The sequence below is a fragment of the Oncorhynchus masou genome, chromosome 32 (assembly GCF_036934945.1).
Source record: "Oncorhynchus masou masou isolate Uvic2021 chromosome 32, UVic_Omas_1.1, whole genome shotgun sequence".
Taxonomy (NCBI): Eukaryota; Metazoa; Chordata; class Actinopteri; order Salmoniformes; family Salmonidae; genus Oncorhynchus; species Oncorhynchus masou.
The window spans coordinates 30888868-30914753 of record NC_088243.1 but is presented as its reverse complement, the minus strand read 5'-3'; the positions used below and the strand labels follow the sequence as shown (position 1 = coordinate 30914753).

At 47.1% G+C, this 25886-nt stretch overlaps 1 protein-coding gene across 2 annotated transcripts in view; it reads right to left on the bottom strand.

The window, feature by feature from the left end:
• LOC135525908 (formin-like) overlaps positions 1–20782 on the bottom strand; it is a 105767-nt gene extending 84985 nt beyond the window's left edge. For both annotated transcript variants that reach the window (XM_064953875.1, XM_064953876.1), the window contains exons 1-5: positions 18220–20782; positions 17725–17845; positions 15123–15184; positions 12042–12721; positions 1893–2034 (exon numbers count right to left, since the gene is read on the bottom strand). In XM_064953875.1, the coding sequence (XP_064809947.1) occupies positions 1893–2034; positions 12042–12721; positions 15123–15184; positions 17725–17845; positions 18220–20103 (2889 nt within the window). In that variant the 5' untranslated portion in view covers positions 20104–20782. The remainder of the gene's footprint in view (positions 1–1892; positions 2035–12041; positions 12722–15122; positions 15185–17724; positions 17846–18219) is intronic.
• Between the last annotated feature and the right edge of the window lie 5104 nt (positions 20783–25886).

Sequence of the window (25886 nt, the reverse complement as noted above, 5' to 3'; positions counted from 1 at the left end):
CACACTGTTGCTGGCATTTTGGCCCATTCCTCCATGCATATCTCCTCTAGAGCAGTGATGTTTTGGGGATGTTGCTGGCCAACACGGACTTTCAAATCCCTCCCAAAATTTTCTATGGGGTTGAGATCTGGAGACTGGCTAGGCCACTCCAGGACCTTGAAATGCTTCTTACGAAGCCACTCATTCATTGCCCGGGCGGTGTGTTTGGGATCATTGTCATGCTGAAAGACCCAGCCACGTTTCATCTTCAATGCCCTTGCTGATGGAAGGAGGTTTTCACTCAAAATCTCACGATATATGTCCCCATTCATTCTTTCCTTTACACGGATCAGTCGTCCCGGTCCCTTTGCAGAAAAACAGCCCAAAGCATGATGTTTCCAACCCCCATGCTTCACAGTAGGTATGGTGTTCTTTGGATGCAACTCAGCATTCTTTGTCCTCCAAACACGACGCGTTGAGTTTTTACCAAAAAGTTATATTTTGGTTTCATCTGACCATATGACATTCTCCCAATCTTCTTCTGGATCATCCAAATGCTCTCTAGCAAACTTCAGACGGGCCTGGACATGTACTGTCTTAAGCAGGGGGATACGTCTGGCATTGCAGGATTTGAGTCCCTGGCGGGTAGTGTGTTACTGATGGTAGGCTTTGTTACTTTGGTCCCAGCTCTCTGCAGGTCATTCACTAGGTCCCCCCGTGTGGTTCTGGGATTTTTGCTCACCATTCTTGTGATCATTTTGTCCCCACGGGGTGAGATCTTGCGTGGAGCCCCAGATCGAGGGAGATTATCAGTGGTCTTGTATGTCTTCCATTTCCTAATAATTGCTCCCATAGTTGATTTCTTCAAACCAAGCTGCTTACCTATTGCAGATTCAGTCTTTGGTGGCTGACTAAATACCTTTTTGCCCCACTGTAGATGTCTATGATTGTTTTAGATTTGGTCCGTACCAAAAATCGACATCCAGTCTGAACAGGACCAATTTTTTTTCAGGATTTCTCTCAACCAATAACTATTACCAGGTTTTGTAAGAAAATGACTATTAAACTTAGTCAAAAGGACAATCAAAAGAATATTCCAAATCTCCAAATCAAGGAGTAGGACAGTTTAGTCTACAGCTGATTGTGAAGTGTAAGCAGCAGCTAAAGGTGGATCCTACCCAGCTGTGATTCTATACACAGGGCCAGGGAGAGGAGAGGAAAACTGAACTCACTGCCACCTGATAGCCTAGTTTGATGTCGCACAAGAGCTTCCTACACCAATCACCATGAATTGGACAGTCGGGAGGAAGACGAGAAAAGAGAGGGGAGCGATTTACTCCTGGCAAACTTTGTGTTGTTCCTAGATTAGACTCCATGTAATGCTAGGATACTTGTTTATGTGGCTCTACTTGGGCTAACTCAGCAGAGCTCCTAATGGAATGTTCCAGAGGTAAGTGATCTAGGGTTGGAGAATAAGGTATAATCTGCTGACACCATTGTATTCATTCAGCAGATGCACTTACTGGAGTAACATAGTAATAACGTCCTCAAAAAATGTATTACGTCAATATTGTCTTCCTGACTACCTAATCTCAATAACTCCTAATACTGACGACGAAACTATACTAAAGGAAATCTTAATTCAAATGTACCACTAGGGCCCTTGTGTAATGGAAATGACAGGTCTGAGAAATACGAGGTGCCATGTCAAATGGAGTGTGTCATCTTTTCTGATGACAGCTTTAAAGCTACAGTGTATGGGTCCCTGCATGGAAAGTCTAGTAGCCCTCATCACCTTCCAAACCCAAGACACTTGAGATTCTCCTCCTAAGAGAGGAAAAACAGCACGAGCCAAGACAATATAATAACAGTAGCACGGGGGAGAGAAAAGAATGGATGAGATTTCAACCAACCTTCTTAGTCTTGGCCTTCTTCTCATAGCTGTCTGAAAGGGGCTTCTTCTTCGGCTGCAGAGTGGCCTTGGAGAACAGGTCCTCAAATTCCTTGGTGTCTACGATATCTGGCTCCTCCAGTGAACCCCACAGTGTATTATTACTGGAAACAAGAGACAGACTGTTAGTCTGGGTCTGGGGGAGAGATACACTTCCATACGTTGAGGAGCACCACAGTTCAACATAAAACCCTTTTCAATAACAATGTTACTGTGATGTCAGGAGACTGTTATGGGGACTGTTACGGGGGTGACTTGGCGCCAGAAAGGAAGACTGACATTTTATGTGCCCCCAACTGATTGTGTTATTTTGTTTGTTTATTTGCGTTGTTTGTAACTTATTTTTTGTAACTTATTTTGTACATAATGTTGCCACTACCGTCTCTTATGACCGAAAAGAACTTCTGAACATCAGGACTGCGATTTCTCACCACGGACTGGCAGAATCATTTTTTTCCTTTAACGAGTGTGACGAGCCCGACGCAAATTATTTACTCCTTTCTCAGGAATAGGCCCAGATCCACGTGATTTGCATGATAAGGAGGTGGAGAAAAGGGGCCAGAGCGCAGAGTGCCTTCTGAGAATTCGTAGGTGATTGAATAAACCACCACTTCCTTCCATTCTGCTAGCAAACGTGCAATCTTTGGATAATAAAATCAATGACCTATGTGGAAGATTAAATTACCTACGGGACATTCAAAACTGTAATATCTTATGCTTCACAGAGTCGTGGCTGAACAACGACACTACCAACATACATCTGGCTGGTTATACGCTGTAGCGGCAGGATAGAACAACGCCGTCTGGTAAGACAAGGGGCGGCGGACTATGTATTTTTGTAAATAACAGCTGATACACAATATCTAAGGAAGTCTTGAGCTATTGCTCGTGTCAGGATTTGGCCAGGGTTGTTCCGGGTTTTTCAGTAGATGTCCCCATTGTGCTTTTTGTCCCTGTGTTTTTCCCTTGATCCCCATTATTGTTTGCACCTGTGTCTCGTTTCCCCTGATTGTATTTAAACCCTTTGTTTCCCTCAGTTCTGTGCTCTGTGTTTGTATGTTAGCACCCTGCCCTAGTGTTCTGTGTGCTCTTGTCGATTCCGGGTGAAGTTCTTGTGGTATTCTGTTTTTTGTTTTTGTTTATTTTTTGGTGAGTTTCTTTTGAGGTCTTTTTGTGTTTTTCCTACCACCTTTTGGATTTGCCATTTTTTGTATTTTAGGATTTTTCTTTATTAAATACACCGTCTTAAGTACTGCTGTGTCTGCCTCATCTTCTGGGTTCTGCTGACTATTCGTGGCTCAGTTGGTTAAGTGACTGTTTCTCACTCCGGAGACCCAGGTTCGAAACCGGGTCCTGACAGAAACACAGAGCCAAAAATGAACCCAGAGGCAGCCAGTTCCCAGGACCTTTTTGCCACGCTGTTCCACCACCAGGAGACTGTCCAACGCCACGAAGCCGCCCTGGTTCAGCAAGAGGCCTTAATGGCTAGACATTCTCATCTTCTGTCGGAGATGCTGACTTCCATAAAGCAGATATCTGATCGACTTACCCCGGCAACGGTTCCGTCCCAGTACCTCAGGTTCACGTACCCATGGCAGTTAACCCCCTGGCTGAACCTCGTCTTCCACCTCCCCAACGGTTCTCAGGTGATCCAAGTGCTTGTAAAGGCTTTCTCACTCAATGTTCTCTCTCCTTTGAGCTGCAACCTTCGTCGTTTCCCACCGACCGGTCTAAGATCGCATATATCATTACCCTGCTGTCGGAAAAAGCCCTGGCCTGGGCTACTGCTGTGTGGGATGCCCATAGTTCCTGCTGTGCCAGCTACTCTGCCTTTGCTGAGGAATTCAAACGAGTGTTTCAAGGCCCAAGCAGTGGTTCTGACTCAGCCAAACAGCTCCTGACTCTCCATCAAGGTTGGCGCAGCGTGACGGACTATGCCATCCAGTTCCGCACGGTGGCAGCAGCGAGTGGCTGGAACAACGGCGCTCACGGTGTGCTTTCTGAAAGGCCTTTCCGACACTATCCAAGATGAACTGGCCACTCGGGAACCACCGGACAATCTCGAGTCCCTGATCAAGTTGGCCTCACGCATTGACCAGCGTCTGAGAGAGAGAACTCAACCGTAGACCTCTAGCCCCTATCAGTCCCAGCTCCGAGTCCCCACCTTTATCATCGCTGGCTCCACCGGAACCCAGGCAGATTGGACGCATCTCCCAGGCTGAGAGAGACCGCCGGATGAGGAGCGACGCTGTCTATATTGCGGCAAACCGGGCCATTTCCGTTCCACGTGTCCCGGGCTCCAGGGAAACGCTCTGTCCCGTACAGACCGGGGGAACTGTAACGGGAAACATAACCTCCTCCCATCCGTCCAACTCCCGTCTGCTCATTCCAGTCACCCTCTCCTGGGACAACCACAAGCTTCACCTTCAAGCCTTGGTAGACTCTGGAGCCGCAGGTAACTTCATGGATGGTGTCTGGGCGAAGGAGAATGGCGTTCCCTCTGAACCTCTAAGTGACCCCATGAGGGTTACTACATTGGATGGAAGCCCTTTGGGATCTGGACTTGTCACTCATGTCACTACCTCCTTGAGACTTTCAGTTTCACAACACCAGGAATTGATGAACTTTCATTTGATCTCCTGTTCCGAGTTCCCTCTCGTCCTTGGATACCCCTGGCTTCACAGCCATAACCCTCACATCGACTGGTCTGTGGGCACTATCAAGCAGTGGGGTCCTACGTGCCAAGCTACTTGTATTTTCCAGAATTCCCGAGTTCTACTCCCGAGTCTTTAGAATCCATCGACCTGACCCGAGTTCCCGAGTGTTACCATGACCTCAAACTGGTGTTTAGCAAACAGAGGGCCACCATGCTACCACCCCATAGATCTTACGATTGCCCCATCGACCTGTTTCCGGGCACTTGCCCCCCAGGGGTCGGATCTTTTCCCTATCTCCACCCGAACGAGCTGCTATGGATACCTACATCAAGGACTCTCTGGAAGCAGGCCTCATGCGTCCATCAACCTCCCCGGCGGGAGCAGGGTTTTTCTTTGTGGCCAAGAAAGACGGTGGATTACGTCCTTGCATCGACTACCGGGGACTCAATGACATAACCGTCCGTAACCGTTACCCGCTACCCCTTATGGCCACAGCCTTCGAGCTGCTCCAGGAAGCAGTTGTTTTCACTAAGCTTGACCTGCGGAACGCATACCATCTTGTGCGGATCAGACCTGGTGACGAGTGGAAGACCGCTTTCAACACGCCTACTGGTCACTATGAATACTTGGTGATGCCCTTCGGCCTGACCAACGCCCCAGCGGTGTTCCAAGCGCTCATAAACGATGTGCTTAGGGATATGCTTAACATATTTGTGTTCGTTTACTTGGATGACATCCTCATCTTTTCGAGCTCCCTTCAAGAACACACTAAGCATGTCAGACAAGTACTCAAACGCCTCCTGGACAGCCATCTGTACGTTAAGCCGGAAAAATGTGAATTCCATTCATCCCGAGTACAATTCCTGGGATTTGTAGTGGAACCCGGTCGAGTCCAAATGGACCCTAGGAAGGTAGGGGCGGTAGCGGATTGGCCCACCCCAAATCCGTTAAGGATGTTCAGCGTTTCCTGGGCTTCACAAACTTTTACCGCAAGTTCATCAAGAACTTCAGTTTGGTGGCAGCTCCTCTCTCAGCTTTAACCAAAGGTGGCAATGCAAGGTTTGTGTGGGGAAGAGAAGCTGAGACGGCCTTCCAAGGACTCAAGCAGCGCGTCCTCTCTGCTCCCATCCTGATACTACCGACTACGGATGAACCATTTGTGGTGGAGGTAGACGCATCTGAGGTTGGTGTTGGAGCTGTCCTGTCTCAGAGGGGTGAAGACAAGAAGCTTCATCCGTGCGCTTTCTTCTCACACCGGCTTACCCCGACTGAGAGGAACTACGATGTGGGGGATCGTGAACTCCTAGCGGTTAAGATGGCATTGAAGGAATGGAGACACTGGCTCGAGGGGCTTCTCACCCGTTTCAAGTGCTTACGGACCACAAAAATCTGGAGTATATCCAGCAGGCGAAGCGATTGAACTCTAGACAAGCTAGATGGTCTCTTTTCTTCAATCGATTCCAGTTTATCCTCACCTATCGGCCCGGGTCGAAGAATCTCAAACCGGATGCCCTGTCCCGAGTCTACGCTCCTGCCATTCGAGATGACACGGACATGCCTGTCCTTCCTGCTGCTAAGATTGTGGCTCCGATCTCGTGGCAAGTTGAGGATACTGTGAGACGTGCTCAAGCTAGCGAACCGGACCCTAAAGGAGGCCCTGCCAATCGGTTGTTTGTCCCCAAGGCAGTGAGGACTCAGGTCCTTCTGTGGGGGCACTCCTCTCGCCTCACCTGTCATCCGGGCGTAGGTCGCACCTTGGAGTTCATCCAGCGTAAGTTCTGGTGGCCTACCATAAGAGAAGACGTTGCCACTTTCGTCAATGCCTGCCCCGTGTGCTGCCAGGGCAAATCTTCTCACCTCCGCCCTCAAGGACTCCTTCACCCTTTACCTGTTCCCCACAGACCCTGGTCCCATATCTCATTGGACTTTATTACTGGACTTCCTCCATCCCATGGCAATACTACTATCCTAGTCATAATCGACAGGTTTTCAAAGGCGGCCAGGTTCGTCCCTCTGACTAAGTTACCTTCTGCCAAGGAAACGGCTGAGTTGGTAATTAATCATGTGTTCCGAGTCTTCGGCATTCCTCAAGATGTGGTTTCTGACAGAGGTCCCCAGTTCGCCTCAAGGTTTTGGAAGGCCTTCTGCCAACTCATGGGGGCTTCTGCCAGTCTATCTTCAGGGTACCATCCGGAGTCCAACGGCCAAACAGAGAGGATGAATCAAGAGCTGGAAACCACCCTCCGATGTATGACTCGTGACAACCCGTCCACATGGTCATCCTTTATTGTTTGGGCCGAATACGCGCACAACACCTTGCGCTCCTCCTCCACTGGTATGTCCCCGCACGAGTGTCAGTTTGGCTATGCTCCTCCATTGTTCCCGGACCAGGAGGCAGAAGTCAGAGTGCCTTCAGCCTTGAGGTTTGTCAGACGCTGTCGGCTTATGTGGAGGAAGACCCGTCTTAATCTGATGCGTTCCTCACAGAGGTATCAACAACAAGCCAACAGACGTCGCCGTCCCGGGCCTACCCTGTGCCCCGGCCAGAGAGTCTGGCTTTCCACAAGAGACTTACCTCTACGGGTGGAGTCTCGCAAGCTGTCCCAAAAATACATCGGTCCCTTCAAGGTTGCCAGGAGAGTTAACCCAGTTTCTTATCGCCTACACTTACCCAGATCCCTTAAGATTAATCCCACATTTCACGTGTCATTGTTAAAACCTGTTGTTTTTTCCCCTTGTCCCGGCAGACAGACCTCCCCCTCCGCCTCGTGTCATTGGAGGCCAGCCGGCTTATACCGTCCACCGGATACTGGATTCCCGCCGGGTGCAGCGGTCCTGGCAGTATCTGGTGGACTGGGAAGGCTACGGTCCTGAGGAGCGCTCCTGGGTTCCTGCCAAAGACATCCTGGACCCTGACCTCATTCGTCAGTTCAGGGTCCTCCACCCTGAGAGAGCTGGTAGGAACGTCAGGAGCCGTTCCTAGGGGGGGATTCTGTCAGGATTTGGCCAGGGTTGTTCCGGGTTTTTTCAGTAGATGTCCCCATTGTGCTTTTTGTCCCTGTGTTTTTCCCTTGATCCCCATTATTGTTTGCACCTGTGTCTCGTTTCCCCTGATTGTATTTAAACCCTTTGTTTCCCTCAGTTCTGTGCTCTGTGTTTGTATGTTAGCACCCTGCCCTAGTGTTCTGTGTGCTCTTGTCGATTCCGGGTGAAGTTCTTGTGGTATTCTGTTTTTTGTTTTTGTTTATTTTTTGGTGAGTTTCTTTTGAGGTCTTTTTGTGTTTTTCCTACCACCTTTTGGATTTGCCATTTTTTGTATTTTAGGATTTTTTCTTTATTAAATACACCGTCTTAAGTACTGCTGTGTCTGCCTCATCTTCTGGGTTCTGCTGACTATTCGTGGCTCAGTTGGTTAAGTGACTGTTTCTCACTCCGGAGACCCAGGTTCGAAACCGGGTCCTGACAGCTCGCCTGAGTATCTCATCATAAAATGTAGACCACACTATCTACTTAGAGAGTTTTCATCTGTATTTTTCGTAGCTGTTTACATACATAAAGACTGAGGCTGGCACGAAGACAGGATTGAATGAGCTGTATTCCGGCATAAGCAAACAAGAAAACGCTCACCCAAAGGACGACGCTCCAAGTAGCCAGGGACATTAATGCAGGGAAAATTAAATCCATTTTCCTAAATTCCGCCACACTGATCCTCAACACAGTGGCCCCTCAGGGGTGCATGCTCCATCCCCTCCTGTACTCCCTGTTCGCTCATGACTGCACAGCCAGGCACGACTCCAACACCATCATTACGTTTGCGATGACACAACAGTGGTAGGCCTGATCACCGACAACGACGAGACAGCCTATAGGAAGGAGGTCAGAGACCTGGTCGTGCGGTGCCAGGACAACAAAGTCTCCCTCAACGTGATCAAGACAAATGAGATGATTGTGGTCGACAGGAAAAATAGGAACGAGCACGCCCCCATTCTCATCAATGGGGCTGCAGTGGAGCAGTTTGAGAGCTTCAAGTTCCTCTGTGTCCACATCACCAACAAACTAACAAGGTCCAAGCACACCATGACAGTCGTGAAGAGGCCACAACAAAACATATTCCCTCAGGAGACTGAAACAATTTGGCATGGGTCCTCTGATCCTCAAAAGGTTCTACAACTGCACCACCGAGAGCATCCTGACTGGTTGCATCACTGCCTGGTATGGCAACTGCTCTGCCTCCGACCACAAGGCACTACAGTGGGTAGTGCGAATGGCACAGTACATCACCCAGCTTCCTGCCATTCAGGACCTCTATACCAGGCGGTGTCAGAGGAAGTCACAAAAATATTCCAAAGACTCCAGCCACCCTAGTCAGAGACTGTTCTCTCTGCTACCGCAGGGCAAGTGGTACCAAATCTAGGTACAAGAGGCTTCAACCCCCACACAGACTATTTGCAATGCCTCCCCTTTTACACCGCTGCTTCTCTCTGTTATTATCATCTATGCATAGTCACTTTAATAACTCTTTTATTTTACTGCTCTTTTATTTTACTGCTGCTGCTCTTTAATTACTTGATACTTTTATTTCTTATTCTTATCCGTATTTTTTAAAACTGCATTGTTGGTTAGAGCCTCGTAAGTAAGCATTTCACTGTAAGGTTGCATGTGACTAATACAATTACATTTGATTTGATTTTAATTCTTGGGAAAAGTGGAATAGCTAGGGGACTTCTCAGTACAAATTGTCCTGTGCCAGAGATAAACAATGTGTGAAGCTGTTTATTTGATGTTTACTTGGGCTGTGCAGTGTTTACTTCCATATTTTGATTCAGGGCAGAAGTTTTCTGGAGTGAGAATTTGCAGAATGCAAAGAAAACCGACTTCAATTTCCGCTTTTTAATAAAAAGTCACATTTATGACTGAGGCTTCTGAAAATCGTATGATTCAAGTGTCACTGGGTTTGAGATGTGAGGTTCCAGCACTAAAGGAGCATTTCAAATCAACTACAAGGAAGACAGGACGTATTCTGTTTCCTCTGTTGCTGGGTAACGCTGAAAGCAAACAGAGAAGGAGTCTGATGATGTCTCTCTTTGTACAGAAGCCTCCCAGAGTTCAGCCTTTTGCTCTGCCACCTTTACTTTCCATTCCTCTTTTAAATCATAGAAGAGAACTATCTCCTGGGTTAGACAGTGTGGCAGCCTCAGGCTCTGTTTGATAAGTGATCCGGCCGTCTCTGATAACACAGGGAGGGGAAGATGAAGTCCACCATAACTCAGTCTGTATATCGTCCAGGTCAGACAGCCTCACAGGCAACAGGTTCACTGAGACAGGTTCATCAGGACCCACCTATGTGAGGCAGACTTACTGTACGTATAACACAGGTCATGTTAACTTTTCAATTAGAGTTTATCTACTGATAGTAATATGTAATATTGCATGATTTAGCAACTTTCTATAAGGGATCCCTTTGTAAAATGTAATAGGCCTACTGCCTCTGTAGATGTACTGTATCCATACTGCATGGACTGTAGATATTAGAAATATATATATTTTATTTAACCTTTATTTAAGTCAGATAAGAAAAAAATATTATTTACAATGATGGCCTACCCCGGCCAAACACGGACGACGCTGGGCCAATTGTGCGCCGCCCTATTGGACTCCCAATCACGGCCGGATGAGATACAACCTGGATATGCCTTATCTGTGTTTGTGTTCATGAGTTTCTCCCTACTGTCAAGTCATGAGGTCAGGGTTTGGCCGGCCGGGGCTGACTCGTTCAGAAAGGAGACATTTTACCACGGTGGAGACGAAGGAAACTCAACAAACAGATAAAAAATGGGTCCTCTGATCCTCAAGAGGTTCAACAGCTGCACCATCGAGAGCATCCCGACGGGTTGCATCACTGCCTAGTATGGCAACTGCTCGGCCTCTGACCGCAAAGCACTACAGAGGGTAGTGCGTACGGCCCAGTACATCACTGGGGCCAAGCTTCCTGCCATCCAGGACCTCTATACCAGGCGGTGTCAATTGTTAAAGACTCCAGCCACCCTAGTCATAGACTATTATCACTGCTACCGCATGGCAAGCGGTACCGGAGTGCCAAGTCTAGGTCCAAGAGGCTTCTAAACACCTTCTACCCACAAGCCATAAGACTCCTGAACATCTAATCAAATGGCTACCCAGACTATTTGCATTGTCCCCCCCCCCTTTCACGCTGCTGCTACTTTCTGTTATTATCTACACTATGCATAGCCACTTTAATAACTCTACCTACGTGTACATATTACATTGACTAACCGGTGCCCCCGCACATTGACTCTGTACCGGAACCCCCTGTATTTAGCCTTGCTATTGTGATTTACTGCTGCTCTTTAATTATTTGTTACTTTTATTTCTTTTTTAGGGGGGTATTCTTCTTTAAACTGCATTGTTGGTTAAGGACTTGTAAGTAAGTATTTCACTGTAATACTTTCACCTGTTGTATTCGGCGCATGTGACAAATACGATTGATTTGAAAATGTTGGCCAGCTGGTCATAGCTGAAATACCACAGCAATCAAACACATAGACAGAGACTCAATTAGAGTCGAGTGTGTCCATTTGGGCCCAATTTGCTATTGGCTACCCACAGCGGTGGTGAAAGTATCTGTCTGGGACAGCCAAGAATCTTTATCCAAGAACATAATGATACTCCGAAAAATCTTCCCTTTAATTTCATACTGCCTTCACAGGGATCAATTCAAATAACTCCACGTAATGGGCTCTGACTGACTCCAGCAAACTGCAGTGAATCAATGTTGAAAAATTTTGGGAAAATACATCTACGTAAAGTCATCTACATCTACAAAGCCTTCCACAGCAGACAGCATTTATAATTGACTGGACCATGCATGTATTGACATGTAATCCCTGTAAAGCACAGTTAACTATGCCTTCCCTATTACAGCTTCCTCATGGAGCCTGCTCTGTATATACAGTGAAATTGTGGGTATTTTGACATTTGTTCATTGACCTTGCCTTTTCGAAAGTGTACTGTATTTACCCTCATAATGCCTATCCAGAAACGTGTTACAGTTAATAGTCCTGTTTAATGCTATTCAACTGTAAACTTTATAGCAGGCATGTAACCGCTGTGGCCCACTCAACCCTCCCCCATTAGCCAGGACCAGAGAGTGTGAACCACAAGTCAACTTCCTCTACCAATCCAGCCATAGAAATACAAGGCCATAAAGCTGGGAGCCTGGCATCCAGCAGTACAAACCACAGCCACTGGAAATGTGCTGAAACATCTCACTTGGGCTCCTGTCCTCATCCAGGGTACTAGTGTAGGGGCGGTCAATCCAGCCTGATGTTTTAAGGTATTAGAGTGTCTGTGTACCTGACGGAAGTGCCATAGTGAGGAGAGGGAGACAGAAGTGATAATACATCTTGTGAATGGGCTATAGAAGAAGTAGGTACTTATTGTCCTGGATCTGTATCCTGGTCCAGTATAGAGGCTTCATGGGAGTGGCAGGTTCCAACGCAGGCTTCCTTGGGGCCTTCTCTGCTGCCTGGCCGAACCCAAACCCAAATCCTCCCCCAGGAGGAGGAGGTGGGCCGCACCCAGGAGGAGGGGGAGGAGGAGGAGGAGGGCCAGCTCCAGGTAACCCAAGGGGAGGGGGAGGTGGGGGACCAAAACCTGGGAGGGGGGGTGGAGGCGGTGGCCCCATGTTGCCAGGTAACGGGGGAGGAGGAGGTGGAAGCAGTCCTATTTGGCCAGGGAGGGGAGGAGGAGGGGGAGGAGGAGGAAGAGGAGGAGGAGGTGGGCCAGGCAGTCCTCCATGCAGACTCAGGTTGATGGAGTCCAGGTTGAGTTTCTTAGGCACGTTCTGGCTGGGGCTGAGACCGGACCGGTTGGCCTCACCCTCGGGGGTCCTGAGGAAGGTCTCCCTATCTGTCTGGATGCAGACGTTACGGAAAGTTTTGGGGGGCAGGTCGTCCTCAGTGGACACACAGGTCTCGCGGAGCTTGCCCCTCTCAAGACCCTGGCTAAAGGCCTGGTAGCGGTCTGTATGCATCTTGCTGATGACTCCCTCCAGCCGGGACACTGACACAGCATGCTCCCCACGCACCTGGAAGATTTGGAGCTCAAAGTCCGTCTGTGTGGAGCAGGAGCACAGAGATAAATCAGAAACATCCCACTCAGCCATATGAAACAGAATCACATAATGTTGGGCTCCACAAAGACCCCTGGGTGACTCAATGAGAGCATGTGAGGGAAAATGGCCATCGTTACCTTCATTTAATTAAATTAAGTGATTTATAACATCATGCCCACTCATTTTCATTCCAATCTTTCATCCCCAACAGAAAAGTACAAAAACTGACAACATAATGAAGAGCTAATAAGCTGGATGTTTATTGGAAGTTTCAAACATCAACATAATCCAGCCAAACTTGAGGAAAAGTGAAAAGGAAACCATTTTGCAATGTATCCAACACATGTTTCTTGTTAGCATGGGGGTCAGCAAGGAAAATGAATTAGGCACGTTCCTATCCTTTCTCATGGTTTAACTACATGTTTATGAGTGTCAATACGATGGCTTGATGCAAGGGATTAGAGATAGATGGCAGGATAACATGCAGAGGAAGACCTCTACACGCAGAGGAAGACCTCTACACGCAGAGGAAGACCTCTACACGCAGAGGAAGACCTCTACACGCAGAGGAAGACCTCTACACGCAGAGGAAGACCTCTACACGCAGAGGAAGACCTCTACACGCAGAGGAAGACGCAGAGGAAGACCCTACACGCAGAGGAAGACTCTCTACACGCAGAGGCAGACCTCTACACGCAGAGGAAGACCTCTACACGCAGAGGAAGACCTCTACACGCAGAGGAAGATCTCTACACGCAGAGGAAGACCTCTACACGCAGAGGAAGACCTCTACACGCAGAGGAAGACCTCTACACGCAGAGGAAGACCTCTACACGCAGAGGAAGACCTCTACACGCAGAGGAAGACCTCTACACGCAGAGGAAGATCTCTACACGCAGAGGAAGACCTCTACACGCAGAGGAAGACCTCTACACACACACGCAGAGGAAGACCTCTACACACAGAGGAAGATCTCTACACAGAGGAAGATCTCTACACACAGAGGAAGACCTCTACACGCAGAGGAAGACAGAGGAAGACCTCTACACGCAGAGGAAGACCCCTACACGCAGAGGAAGACCTCTACACGCAGAGGAAGACCTCTACACGCAGAGGAAGACCTCTACACGCAGAGGAAGACCTCTACACGCAGAGGAAGACCTCTACACGCAGAGGAAGATCTCTACACGCAGAGGAAGACCTCTACACGCAGAGGAAGACCTCTACACACAGAGGAAGACCTCTACATACAGAGGAAGACCTCTACACACAGAGGAAGACCTCTACACTCAGAGGAAGACCTCTGCACGCAGAGGAAGTCATCTATAACTGCGGAATCAGCACTACTTTAATAATGGTCATTTTCAGACACACTTTCCAGAGACAATTTGCTCAGGTAAGGTTGTTGTTCAGAGAAATTGTTCCATAAATATGGTTAACAGTCTGCTCTATGACCCTCTTACTCGTCTCAGGCTGTTCTTGGAACAGAGAGAAAACATAACAAATAAATGTGATTACTCCTCTGAGACCTGTGAGAAACTATTTCAAATACTGCTTTCAATTGCATCACCTTGGCACTGGTGGCTCAGTTGAACAAACAATGCATTATGGTGCTTCAGCAACAGAGCGGAATCTGCTGAGTTTAGAGGGTGAACTATAAACTAGATCTTACAAGAAATAATGGAGATATTTCCCGTTGGAAAGAGACAGTTCAGTAAATGAGATCTCTGGGTGCATCCATGTTGTAAACTGTGATCTTATGTCATATGAGGAACTGCCAGAAGCTTCACATCTGGAACACATCATGACATCACAGCTTCCTCTCTCAATGATGACCTCATATCAAATGTGACTGGGATGTCACATTTAAGACAGGATGAGTCCTACTGTATTTGAGGACTATCATTCAAACACATTTATATCATTGTTGTGCTGTCAATATAAAACCCTGTGCCTGACAACAGTGTTATGCCACAAAAGTGTGAGCCAATTCATGAGATGCTTTGGTTGAAATGACCATTTGAAGGAGTCAAAGGAGACACCAGACCCATTTAAGGCCAATAATATATTTAGATAGACATGCAAGGCTGTCCATTTCCTTTGGTGGTGAAGAGAGGTGTGTAACCACACTTTGGGCCATTGAGACATTCTCAGACATCAAGCCTGGAAAGTCCAGTCACAAAAGACAATAGTTGGCTTTGCTTCTGTGGCTGATTGGTGACATCTAGTGTCACTGAAGAAAACTGCAGTGTCCTGGGTTCATTAAGTATTAGTTACTTTGTTATTACATGCGGACAGTAGGACATGGTGAGGCAACTGCATTTGGTTGAAACAAACCCCAGCACTGAAATCAGTAAGAATGATATGTAGTGAACTGTTTAAAACAAAGAGGATAACTTACATGTAATTTCTCCAACTCCTCTTTGCATTCTCTCTTCAGCTGCAAGAGGGCAGCCTGGTGCTCTGGAAGGGAAAAAAGACATCCACTTACTATAGCTAGAACACATGACAATGTGAGCGCTCAGGACCTCAGACTGAAGCAAAGGTTCACCTTCCAATAGGACAATGACACTAAGCACACAGCCAAGACAACGCGGGAGTGGCTTCGGGACAAGTCTCTGAATGTCCTTGAGTGGAACAGCCAGAGCCCGGATTTGAACCCAATTGAACATCTCTGGAGAGACCTGACAATAGCTGTGCAGTGACGCTCCCCATCCAACCTGACAGAGCTTGAGAGGATCTGCAGAGAAGAATGGGAGAAAGTCCCCAAATACAGGTGTACCAAGCTCGTAGCGTCATACCCAAGAAGACTCAAGGCTATGTAATCACTGCCAAAGGTGCTTCAACAAAGTACTGAGTAAAGGGTCTGAATACTTATGTAAATGTGATATTTCAGTTTTTTAGTTTTAATAGATTTGAAAATAATTCTACAAACCTGTTTTTGCTTTGTCATTATGGGGTATCGTGTGTAGATTGATGAAGGGAAAAAACTAATTAATATATTTTAGAATAAGGCTGTAACTTAACAAAATGTGGAAAAAGTCAAGGGGTCTGAATACTTTCTGAATGCACTGTATAACATTAAAAGGCCATTAAAAGCTTATTTAGGAAACTAAACCAATCTGTTTTCAATGTCCTTCCTGTTACTGTTAATACTGCATTTTCGAAGACTGCTTTATTTACTTTGCCTCATCATCTCACAGTAAACTACAGTAATATCCCGTATATATGGCCAGAGTATGTGAGAATAAGAATGTCTTCGACATTCGACAACCACATAAAAATATGTTTTTGTCAGCTAATTCTGCAGTGAACCATATAAATAGCTTCTGAAAGTATGAACAATTTAGATACCTCAGCGGTAAAGCTATTAGAGATAAACAATTTGCTGTAAAGGGGATATTACAGTATAATGTCTGGTGGTTAAAGTATTCAAGCAATTTGTGAGAACAAACCAATAATTATGCAGTTTCAAGGCTAGTATTCTGATAGAGTAAAAGCACAAGAGTCAATGGTAGGCTTTCGGCTCATGGTAAATGGTGTGTGTGCTGTGTGGAACAGCATGGGTGTGTGTCTACAGTAAATGGATGTGCACACACACATAAACATGCTCTTTGTTGTTTTTATCTAGCTACCTATCAGCTTGGACCTTTGCTCAGCCTTCCAAACTCCATGAGCAGTGAGATGGCCTGATATACCTGCCACATAATGTCTCTGCTACAGTACAGCAGGTTCTAGGCTGCACAATGTCTCTGCTTCTAAGACATTAAGAGAAATGAGCATCTCACTGTAATGTAGTTGGATCAGCCTATTTAGAGTCATGTGTGCCTTTACCCTATTTGTGTGAGTATTCTTCTTCAGCGAGAGAGAGAGACAGAGAGAGACAGAGAGAGAGTGTGAGAGAGAGAGACAGAGAGAGAGTGAGAGAGAGAGAGAGAGAGAGAGAGTGAGAGAGTGAGAGAGAGAGACAGAGAGAGAGTGAGAGAGAGAGAGAGAGAGAGAGAGAGAGAGAGAGACAGTATGAAAGAGAGAGAGAGTGTGAGAGAGAGACAGTGTGAGAGAGAGAGAGAGAGAGACAGTGTGAAAGAGAGAGAGAGAGTGAGAGAGAGTGAGAGAGAGAGAGGGAGAGACAGAGAGACAGAGAGAGAGAGAGAGTGAGAGAGAGACAGTGTGAGAGAGAGAGAGACAGTGTGAAAGAGAGAGAGAGTGAGAGAGAGAGAGAGAGAGAGGGAGAGAGAGAGAGAGAGAGAGACAGAGAGAGAGAGAGAGAGAGAGAGAGAGAGAGAGAGTGTGAAAGAGAGAGAGAGAGAGAGAGAGTGTGAGAGAGAGAGACAGTGTGAGAGAGAGAGAGAGAGACAGTGTGAAAGAGAGAGAGAGAGAGAGAGGGAGAGACAGTGTGAAAGAGAGAGTGTGAGAGAGAGTGTGAGAAAGAGAGAGAGAGAGAGAGAGAGAGAGAGAGAGAGAGAGAGAGAGAGAGAGACAGAAGAGACAGAGAGACAGAGAGAGAGAGAGAGAGAGAGAGAGAGAGAGGGAGAGACAGAGAAAGCATAGCCAGGCTGAGAGAGTGGCAGGCTCCCCAGCCCCAGCTTATCTCCAAACTACCTCCCAAAGCTCCACTATACCCTGTGATGCTTGCAGTCATCTCAACATACAGCAAGCAGCATTACCGTGGAGGAAAGGTTACAGTGAGTTCCTGCTTTAAAAGGATTTAAAGGGTTTTCTTACACCCTGTAACTGGGCTTAGCTGGCTGTACAGACACCAGCAGGGCTGCACTACTTGTTTGTATAACCTCTCAATTATATTAACCAATCAGGTTAAGTAAGGAGAGCACCTGCCCTGGATAAAACAGGGTGGAGGCACTCATGATCAGTAGATTATCTTATCTCGTGAAACATAGCTAAGGCAGATAACAGCATACAGGTGTTTCTCAATAAGAGATTGTATGATATTGCAGAAGAGGTGTAGAGTAAGTGGAAAGCTCCAGGATGGCACAGGTCCTTACCTGCCTCGGTGTACCTGAGCCCCACCTTCTCCTCTTCATCCTTGGGCTTGGGCGGGGGCCAGATGGCTTGGAGCCGCCCGGGGGTCCGGTCTTCACTGTCTGCAGGGGAGGTGACCACAGACTGGGAGGAAAGACAGCAGATGATACCTCAGTTAACACAGAACATACATAGAAACTGTACACACTCTCCAAGGCTTACAGTACAGTCGATGCCCAATCTGACTGAGAAGTCAACACGTGATAAGACATGAGACCATCTCAAATCAAGACTATCCCCAAAGTTAATACCCTATGAGATAATATCACTTTAAAGTTACAAACATATTGGCTTAGTCCTGTCTGCATTGCATATGCCCAAGAAAACACAACATCGCTTTTACATTCATAAATGTCAAAACCTTGGTGATCTGAGAAAAAGAAGAAGATGAATAGCGATCTCTAAAATACAACATACATACGGAATACAGCCTTGAGTTAGACACAAACAGTACATACGTTAGACTCTGCTGGACCTTTTTGCTCACTGCTGCTAGGAGACTTGGAGGTTCTCTCACAGATGGATTTCAGCAGCTCCTTTTCACTTATGTTATTTTCCTTGACAGCCTCTAAATCCACAGGCTCTTCTGTATCCTTTTTAGCAGGTTTGGACCTCTTGAAGGTGTCAAGTGTTGTGTGTGAAGCTTTCCTGCTGTCTGCTGGTGGGGTGATGGGGATGTGCTCTGGACCCTTGTCTGTCACCCCCTCCTCCCTCCTCTCCGGGTCCCTGTCTGGGTGTGGCTTGTCCTCGGCCTTGGTCCCGTCTAGGTTGAGTAGCTGGCTGATCTGCCCTAAGAGATTACTCTTGGTCTCAGACACAGGTTTGGGCTCGGGACGTTTCTTGGGGGTGCTGCTACTGGAGGTGATCTGCTCAGGGAGGTTCTTGATTTTGTTGATGCTCTTCTTCAGGCTCAGCAGGGCCAGGTCAGTGTCTCTCTGTTTGATCTCAGACACTGTCTCCCTCTCCTCCCCCACAGCCCCCTTCATTAGAACCCGCAGCCTGCTGAACAGGGCAGGAATTTCGAAGGAGAGGGCCTGGCAGGAGGCTGTGCCCCTGGCGGGAGACAATGTGGTGGAGGACGGGTCTGTATCGGGCCTCCTAGTGGTAGGCATGTCGCCTTGGTCCCTGGGCGAGACAGAGACAGGAATGGCACTTGGCTGGCTGTCAACTGGGGACTTTCCAGGGACATGCGTGTCAGGCTGCTCCTCCAGGCAGGGGGAAGATGGCTCGGCTGCTTCAGGTGGCCTGGAATCAGAGAGGGCGGAAGGGGAGTCGAAGCAGGGAGCATGCTCTCTATGCTCCTCAGTTCCAGTGTTTTCCGACAATATTTCCTTCCTCTGTCCAGTATCTTGGTCCGCTGGCTGTCCTGACGGAAAGGCAGTGTTGTCTGCTGCTGCCTCCGATGTCTGGGGTTCTGAGGTCAAAGACAGGTTAAGAGGTGAAGACACCGCAGGGTTTCCAGCACACACGTCAGTAAGGCCCAATACCTCCTGGCTGATGCTGAAGCCTTTGGCTACTTTGTGGTGATGATGGCTGGACCCCTCTGCACCCATGGCTGCTGCATCCACACCCACCTTCACAGGCCTGGGATCAGTGGATAGGTACGTGCTGCAGCCGTCTCCAGGCACTTGTGACACTGTCCCACTGTCAGATCTGCCCATAATCCTTCCAGAGAACAGAACAGAGGTGTCTTTGAGGGATCTTTCCACAAGACTTTCTGGCTTGAACACAGGCAGCTCTAAGTCTGTATCAATGGCACCTCTCACTGGGCCAGCGGGTGGCAGCTGACCAATGTTATTATCGTTCACTGTCCACTGCTCATCGTCAGGTGGGAGGGACATTCCAGGGGTGTCATGCTTGTCTGATTGGCTGAGGCTGCTGATCCCCTCCTCATCTTCCATTACTGTGTCGCTGCAGATCTCCACCCTAGTGACCTGGACCAGATCTGGGTCGGCCATGGACACAGACACTTGGCCTGGGTTAGGAGGAGAGGTCACCGAGCTACTCTTCCTACTGGACTCCTTCTCCCATGATTCCATCCTGTCCTCCGTATCAAGGAAGGTGGCCTCTCCATTATGAAGAACCTCACGCCTACCCCTCACATCTCCCCCCACTCGAAGTCTGTCGTCACTGATAACATCCAGAGCACTTTGATCATGAACCCCTGTGAGATAGTTCTCTTCATCAGACAGGGTCCTGAAAGCCGTCAACACCGCAGTCTCCCCCGCCAGCCTCTGAGGCTCAGGCTTGTCCCCACGTGTAAACATAGTGGAGATCTTACTGCGGAACAAACTGGATTGCTGCTTCTCCTGACCGTTTGAGCTATTACTTACACTGTCCATTTTACAGAACCCTTAACTGTCATGTAGCATGTACTTAGACCAGTGAACTCCTAGCCAGCAGGTAGAGGCTACCCGAGCACAATGTGTCCATTCAGGGTGTCACAAAAGGCTCATCTCTACACCAAGAGGAACCTCGACCTGCCAATTTGTGTTCCACTTCTACTGGTTTCAGTGAACAAAAAGGCCTTTGTGAGGACAAATCCGCTAGCTCTTCTTAACCTCTCCGGGAGGGCTCCAGGTATAACCCCTGCTCTCCTGTAATCCTGTATGGCAACACAAGACCCTGCTGTGTTGCATATAGATCACTATCTCCAATCACAAACAGCCTCGACTCCCCTGTACGTTAAAATGTCACTTCCAGTGATGTAAAGCCGAGTGAAATTCCAATGACTTTCCCGGTCAAGTCAAACTGTTCAGAGGCAGGAAGCATGTCCTGGAATAATCTCCCTGGGAATCCAGGAGCAACTCATTTTCAGTTTCTCAGGAAAACATTAGAACCCGTTTTAAAAGTTATTTCAGGGTGGTCTGGAAGGTTCCATTTCCCCTCTATGTGTAGGTTGAGAGACCTGATTCAGAGCCACTGTCTGAGTTGCCCTCCTGGCGTGGTTCTTTCCCCTCTTTCCCCGTGTCTGTATGTGTACAGGAGAGCTCTGTGTTCCTGAGAAAAGTCTCCAGGTTGGAAATGGTTGAAAATGTGCCTTGAAAATGTGCCTCACTGGTCTACCCAGTCTGGCCCCGCCTCCCCCCTCCCTCCCCTGCCCTGCCTCGGAGGGATCTGTGGCGGCAAGCAGAACAGGTGTCTGATTAGTCCATCTTACTTCCGCAAAATATCAGTGACAGGTAGCTGGAGCTCTCTATTGCTTAGCACTATCCTTTCTTAGTGTATTTTAAACAGAGTGGGGCTGCTAGCTAGTTAGCTAGCTAATCTCCTGGTTGGTTAGGTGGACGGTGGAGGAGGTCCAGCCCAGTGTTACAGCTGACAGTGCTCTCTATACTATTAATGCACAGAGCTTCAGCTGTGGTGATTAGTAGGTCTGGAACTGCTGCTGCTGCTGCCCAGCCCTGACCAGCACTCCAGCACTGCAATCTTGTGTCGTCAGTAGCCCCGCTAACGTCAAGGGGCTAACACTGCTACAGTTTGCTGAGAGGAAAATAGGTTTTGATTCCCTCATCTCAGAGTGTGAATGTCATTCGAAAAGATTAAGGTTGTCTTCACACTAAATCATAAACTGAACACATACATATACACACATTCGTTTTCTAGTACAGTGAGTTTATAGTAAGTTTACACAGACAAGTAACATTGTACTCTGTCTGTAGTCTACAAAGCCTGCTGCTTCAAATACGATGGGTTCAAAAATCTTTCAAGTACCATGCCCCCTTTATATGAACACAATGTGCACTTAACAGATTTTAGCACAAAACAGAGCACATAGGCCTGAAAAGTACTTAGTGAACTTAGGGCTACTTGTTCATTGAGCTTTCAGACGGAACTCAAAGCCCTAGTAAGGCCATATTTGGCCTTAGCAGCCAAAGTTCACTCCTAAATGCATTCCTCCAGACACAGATTAAGAATGACAAATCGTTGTCAAGGTGATTTAGAGCCCCATACCAAACCAGACATGAGGTTTGAGTTCAAAGACAAAATGTTTGACATTAATAATACATACCTGTAATCATTAATAATCTATTAGATATTAAATAATCATATGTATAATGTATTAGAAAATACTATTGTATTTAAACATAATGTCTCTAACTGGGATTAAAATAAATCCACAGATTGTCAGTCAGAGGCTCTCAGTCAAGCCTGGAGCGAGGCGCCCTGAGCCCTGGCCCATTATGTAATAGCATTGGCTTTTCATTTACTCAGTGTAAATATATCAGCTAACCGAATAGCCAGGTCTCAGCTGGATTTACGCTGTACTGTGGGCTGAGAGGAGCTGAGTCACAATGACAGACAGTTAGAGGAGGGTCCTTTTACAAATCCCACACTGATCACAATGACTTGAAAAACAAGTCACCCCAATGGAGTCCATGACTACAATGACAGCTTAGGCCACACCACAGTTTGTCGGTATCTTTATGCTGGGACAGTCTACCACTAGAGGAAAAACACAACAGGGATTACTTTTGTTATGATATGATGGCTGCAACAGAGATCGAGGAGTGGCTGTTGATAACACAGCTATGCTACTCTGTCTGACAACCACACAAAACAATCTACTGTTGCTTAGCTTAGTCAAACAGCATGATGGAATCTTGACAGACAGGCACAGTAATTGTTTGTATGTTATAATTTATATGACCTTCTCTTGACCCTTTACCCAAAATAATAGATGTGCTGGCAGGTGAGAGGTGGTGGTAAATCAATCTGGTTTAATTTGATGACTAGATACTGGGTCACCATGTTATCAGTAGATGTACCATCCGAGGTAAAACATTGAAACGTGACAATACTACCCTGCCTGTGACAAACAGCTGGTGTTTGGGTAGATTAAATATGTAGACTTTGTTTGTGGGGTCTCTCGTTCAGCTGTAGAGATGTTTGGCAAGCTCTGAAGAATCCATATGTTTGGTTTCAGTACAGAGTGAAAACACCTTGAGACACACTGTACCAACAGTAGGTTTTATACGTGTGTTAGCGTGTTTGGCAGACCCACACAAGTCAGGTGCCCTGGCCTGTAGCAAACACATAGTTGAGCTTCTTAGCTCTACTCACTAAGAGAAAGGGAGCTAAATACTGTGCATGACACAATCAATCCGCTCTAATATGGTTTACAGTGACTTGACAACTGGGCACTACACCCTTAGAAAGCATGTGCTATCTAGGGCTGCCCCCATAGGATAACTCATTAATGAACCCTTTTTGTTTCCAGGTAGAACCTTTTTGTGTACAGGTAGAACTATTTTGGCTTCCATGTAGAACCCTTACCGTGCTTCTACACCTGCATTGCTTGCTGTTTGGGGTTTGAGGCTGGGTTTCTGTATAGTACTTTGAGATATCAGCTGATGTAAGAAGGGCTATATAAATACATTTGATTTGATTTGATTTGATTACCACAGAGGGTTCTGCAGTCGTGGCCAAACATTTTGAGACTGACACAAATATTAATTTCCACAAAGTTAGCTGTTTCAGTATCTTTAGATATTTTTGTCAAATGTTACTATGGAATACTGAAGTATAATTACAAGCATTTCATAAGTGTCAAAGGCTATTATTGACAATTACATGACGTTGATGCAAAGAGTCAATATTTGCAGTGTTGACCCTTCTTTTTCAAGACCTCTGCAATACACCCTAGCATGCTGTCAATTAACTTCTGGGCCACATCCTGACTGATGGCAGCCCATTCTTGCATAATCAATGCTTGGAGATTGTCAGAATTTGTGGGTTTTTGTTTGTCCACCTGCCTCTTGAGGATTGACCACAAATTCTCAGTGGGATTAAGGTTTGGGGAGTTTCCTGGCTATGGACCCAAAATATTGATGTTTTGCTCCCCGAGCCACTTAGTTATCACTTTTGCCATATGGAAAGGTGCTCCATCATGCTGGAAAAGGCCTTGTTCATTACCAAACTGTTCCTGGATGGTTGGGGGAAGTTGCTCTCGGAGGATGTGTTGGTACCATTCTTTATTCATGGCTGTGTTCTTAGACACAATTGTGAGTGAGCCCACTCCCTTGACTGCGAAGTAACCCCACACATGAATGGTCTCAGGATGCTTTACTGTTGGCATGACACAGGACTGATGGTAGCGCTCACCTTGTCTTCTCTGGACAAGCTTTTTTCCGGATGCCACAAACAATCGGAAAGGGGATTCATCAGAGAAAATGACTCTACCCCAGTCCTCAGCAGTCCAATCCCTGTATCTTTTGCAGAATATCAGTCTGTCCCTGATGTTTTTCCTGAAGAGAAGTGGCTTCTTTGCTGCCCTTCTTGACACCAGGTCATCCTCCAAAAGTCTTTGCCTCACTGTGCGTGCAGATGCACTCACACCTGCCTGCTGCCATTCCTGAGCAAGCTCTGTACTGGTGGTGCCCCGATCCCGCAGCTGAATCAACTTTAGGGGACGTTCCAGGCGCTTGCTGGACTTTTTTGGGCGCCCTGAAGCCTTCTTCACAACAATTGAACCGCTCTTCTTGAAGTTCTTAATGATCCGATAAATGGTTGATTTAGGTGCAATTTTACTGGCAGAAATATCCTTGCCTGTGAAGCCCTTTTTGTGCAAAGCAATGATGATGGCACGTGTTTCCTTGCAGGTAACCCTGTTTGACAGAGGAAGAACAATGCTTCCAAGCGCCCTACTTTTGAAGCTTCCAGTCTGTTATTCAAACTCATTCAGCTTGACAGAGTGATCTCCAGCCTTGTCCTGGTCAACACTCACGCCTGCTTAACCACCTGAATTCATCCAGTTGCATTAACATTATGAGATCTGGGATGTGGTGCTGTGTACCGTGTACCGTGGCGGTTCCCAGAGCCCAGGACCTACTGTAGCCACTCTGCTAACACCTTCACATTCCACCATTTCTACACTCGTTGAAAAAAAGGTTCTAAAATGGTTCTTCTGCTGTCCCCAAAAGAGAACCCTTTAAAGAACCCTATTTGGTTCCAGGTAAAACCCTATTTGGTTCCATGTACAGTCATGGCCACAAGTTTTGAGAATGACACAAATATTAATTTTCACAAAGTCTGCTGCCTCAGTTTGTATGAACTCCAGAATGTTATGAAGAATGATCAGATGAATTGCAATTAATTGCCATGAAAATGAACTGAATCCCCCCAAAACACAACACATTTCCACTGCATTTCAGCCCAGCCACAAAAGGACCGGCTGACATCATGTCTGTGATCCCCCCAGTGATGTATTGGGCCGTTCACACTACCCTCTGTAGTGCCTTGCGGTCAGAGACCAAGCAATTGCCGTACCAGTGGTGCTACCAGTGATGCAACCAGTCAGGATGCTCTCGATGCTGCTGCTGTAGAACCTTTTGAGGATCTCAGGACCCATGCCAAATCTTTTTAGTTTCCTGAGGGGGAATAGGCTTTGTCGTGCCCTCTTCACGACTGTCTTGGTGTGTTTGGACCATTCTAGTTTATTGTTGATGTGGACACCAAGGAACTTGAAGCTCTCAACCTGCTCCACTACAGCCCCGACGATGAGAATGGGGAAGTGCTCGGTCCTCCTTTTCCTGTGGTCCACAATCATCATCATCTGCTTAGTCTTGGCTACGTTGAAGGATAGGTTGTTATTACGGCACCACACGGCCAGGTCTCTCACCTCCTCCCTATAGGCTGTCTCGTCGATGTCTGTAATCAGGCCTACCACTGTTGTGTCGTCTGCAAGCGTAATGATGGTGTTGGAGTCGTGCCTGGCCATGCAGTCGTGGGTGAACAGGGAGTACAGGAGGGGACTGAGCATGCACCCCTGTGGAGCTCCAGTGTTGAGGATCAGCGTGGCAGATGTGTTGCTACCTACCCTCACCACCTGGGGGTGGCCCGTCAGGAAGTCCAGGATCCAGTTGCAGAGGGAGGTGTTTAGTCCCAGGATCCTTAGCTTAGTGGTGAGCTTTGAGGGTACTATGGTGTTGAACGCTGAACTGTAGTCAATGAATAGCATTCTCACATAGGTGTTCCTTTTTTTCCATGTGGGAAAGGGCAGTGTGGAGTGCAATAGAGATTGCATCATCTGTGGATCTGTTTGGGAGATATGCAAATTGGAGTGGGTCTAGGGTTTCTGGGGTAATGGTGTTGATGTGAGCCATTACCAACCTTTCAAAGCACT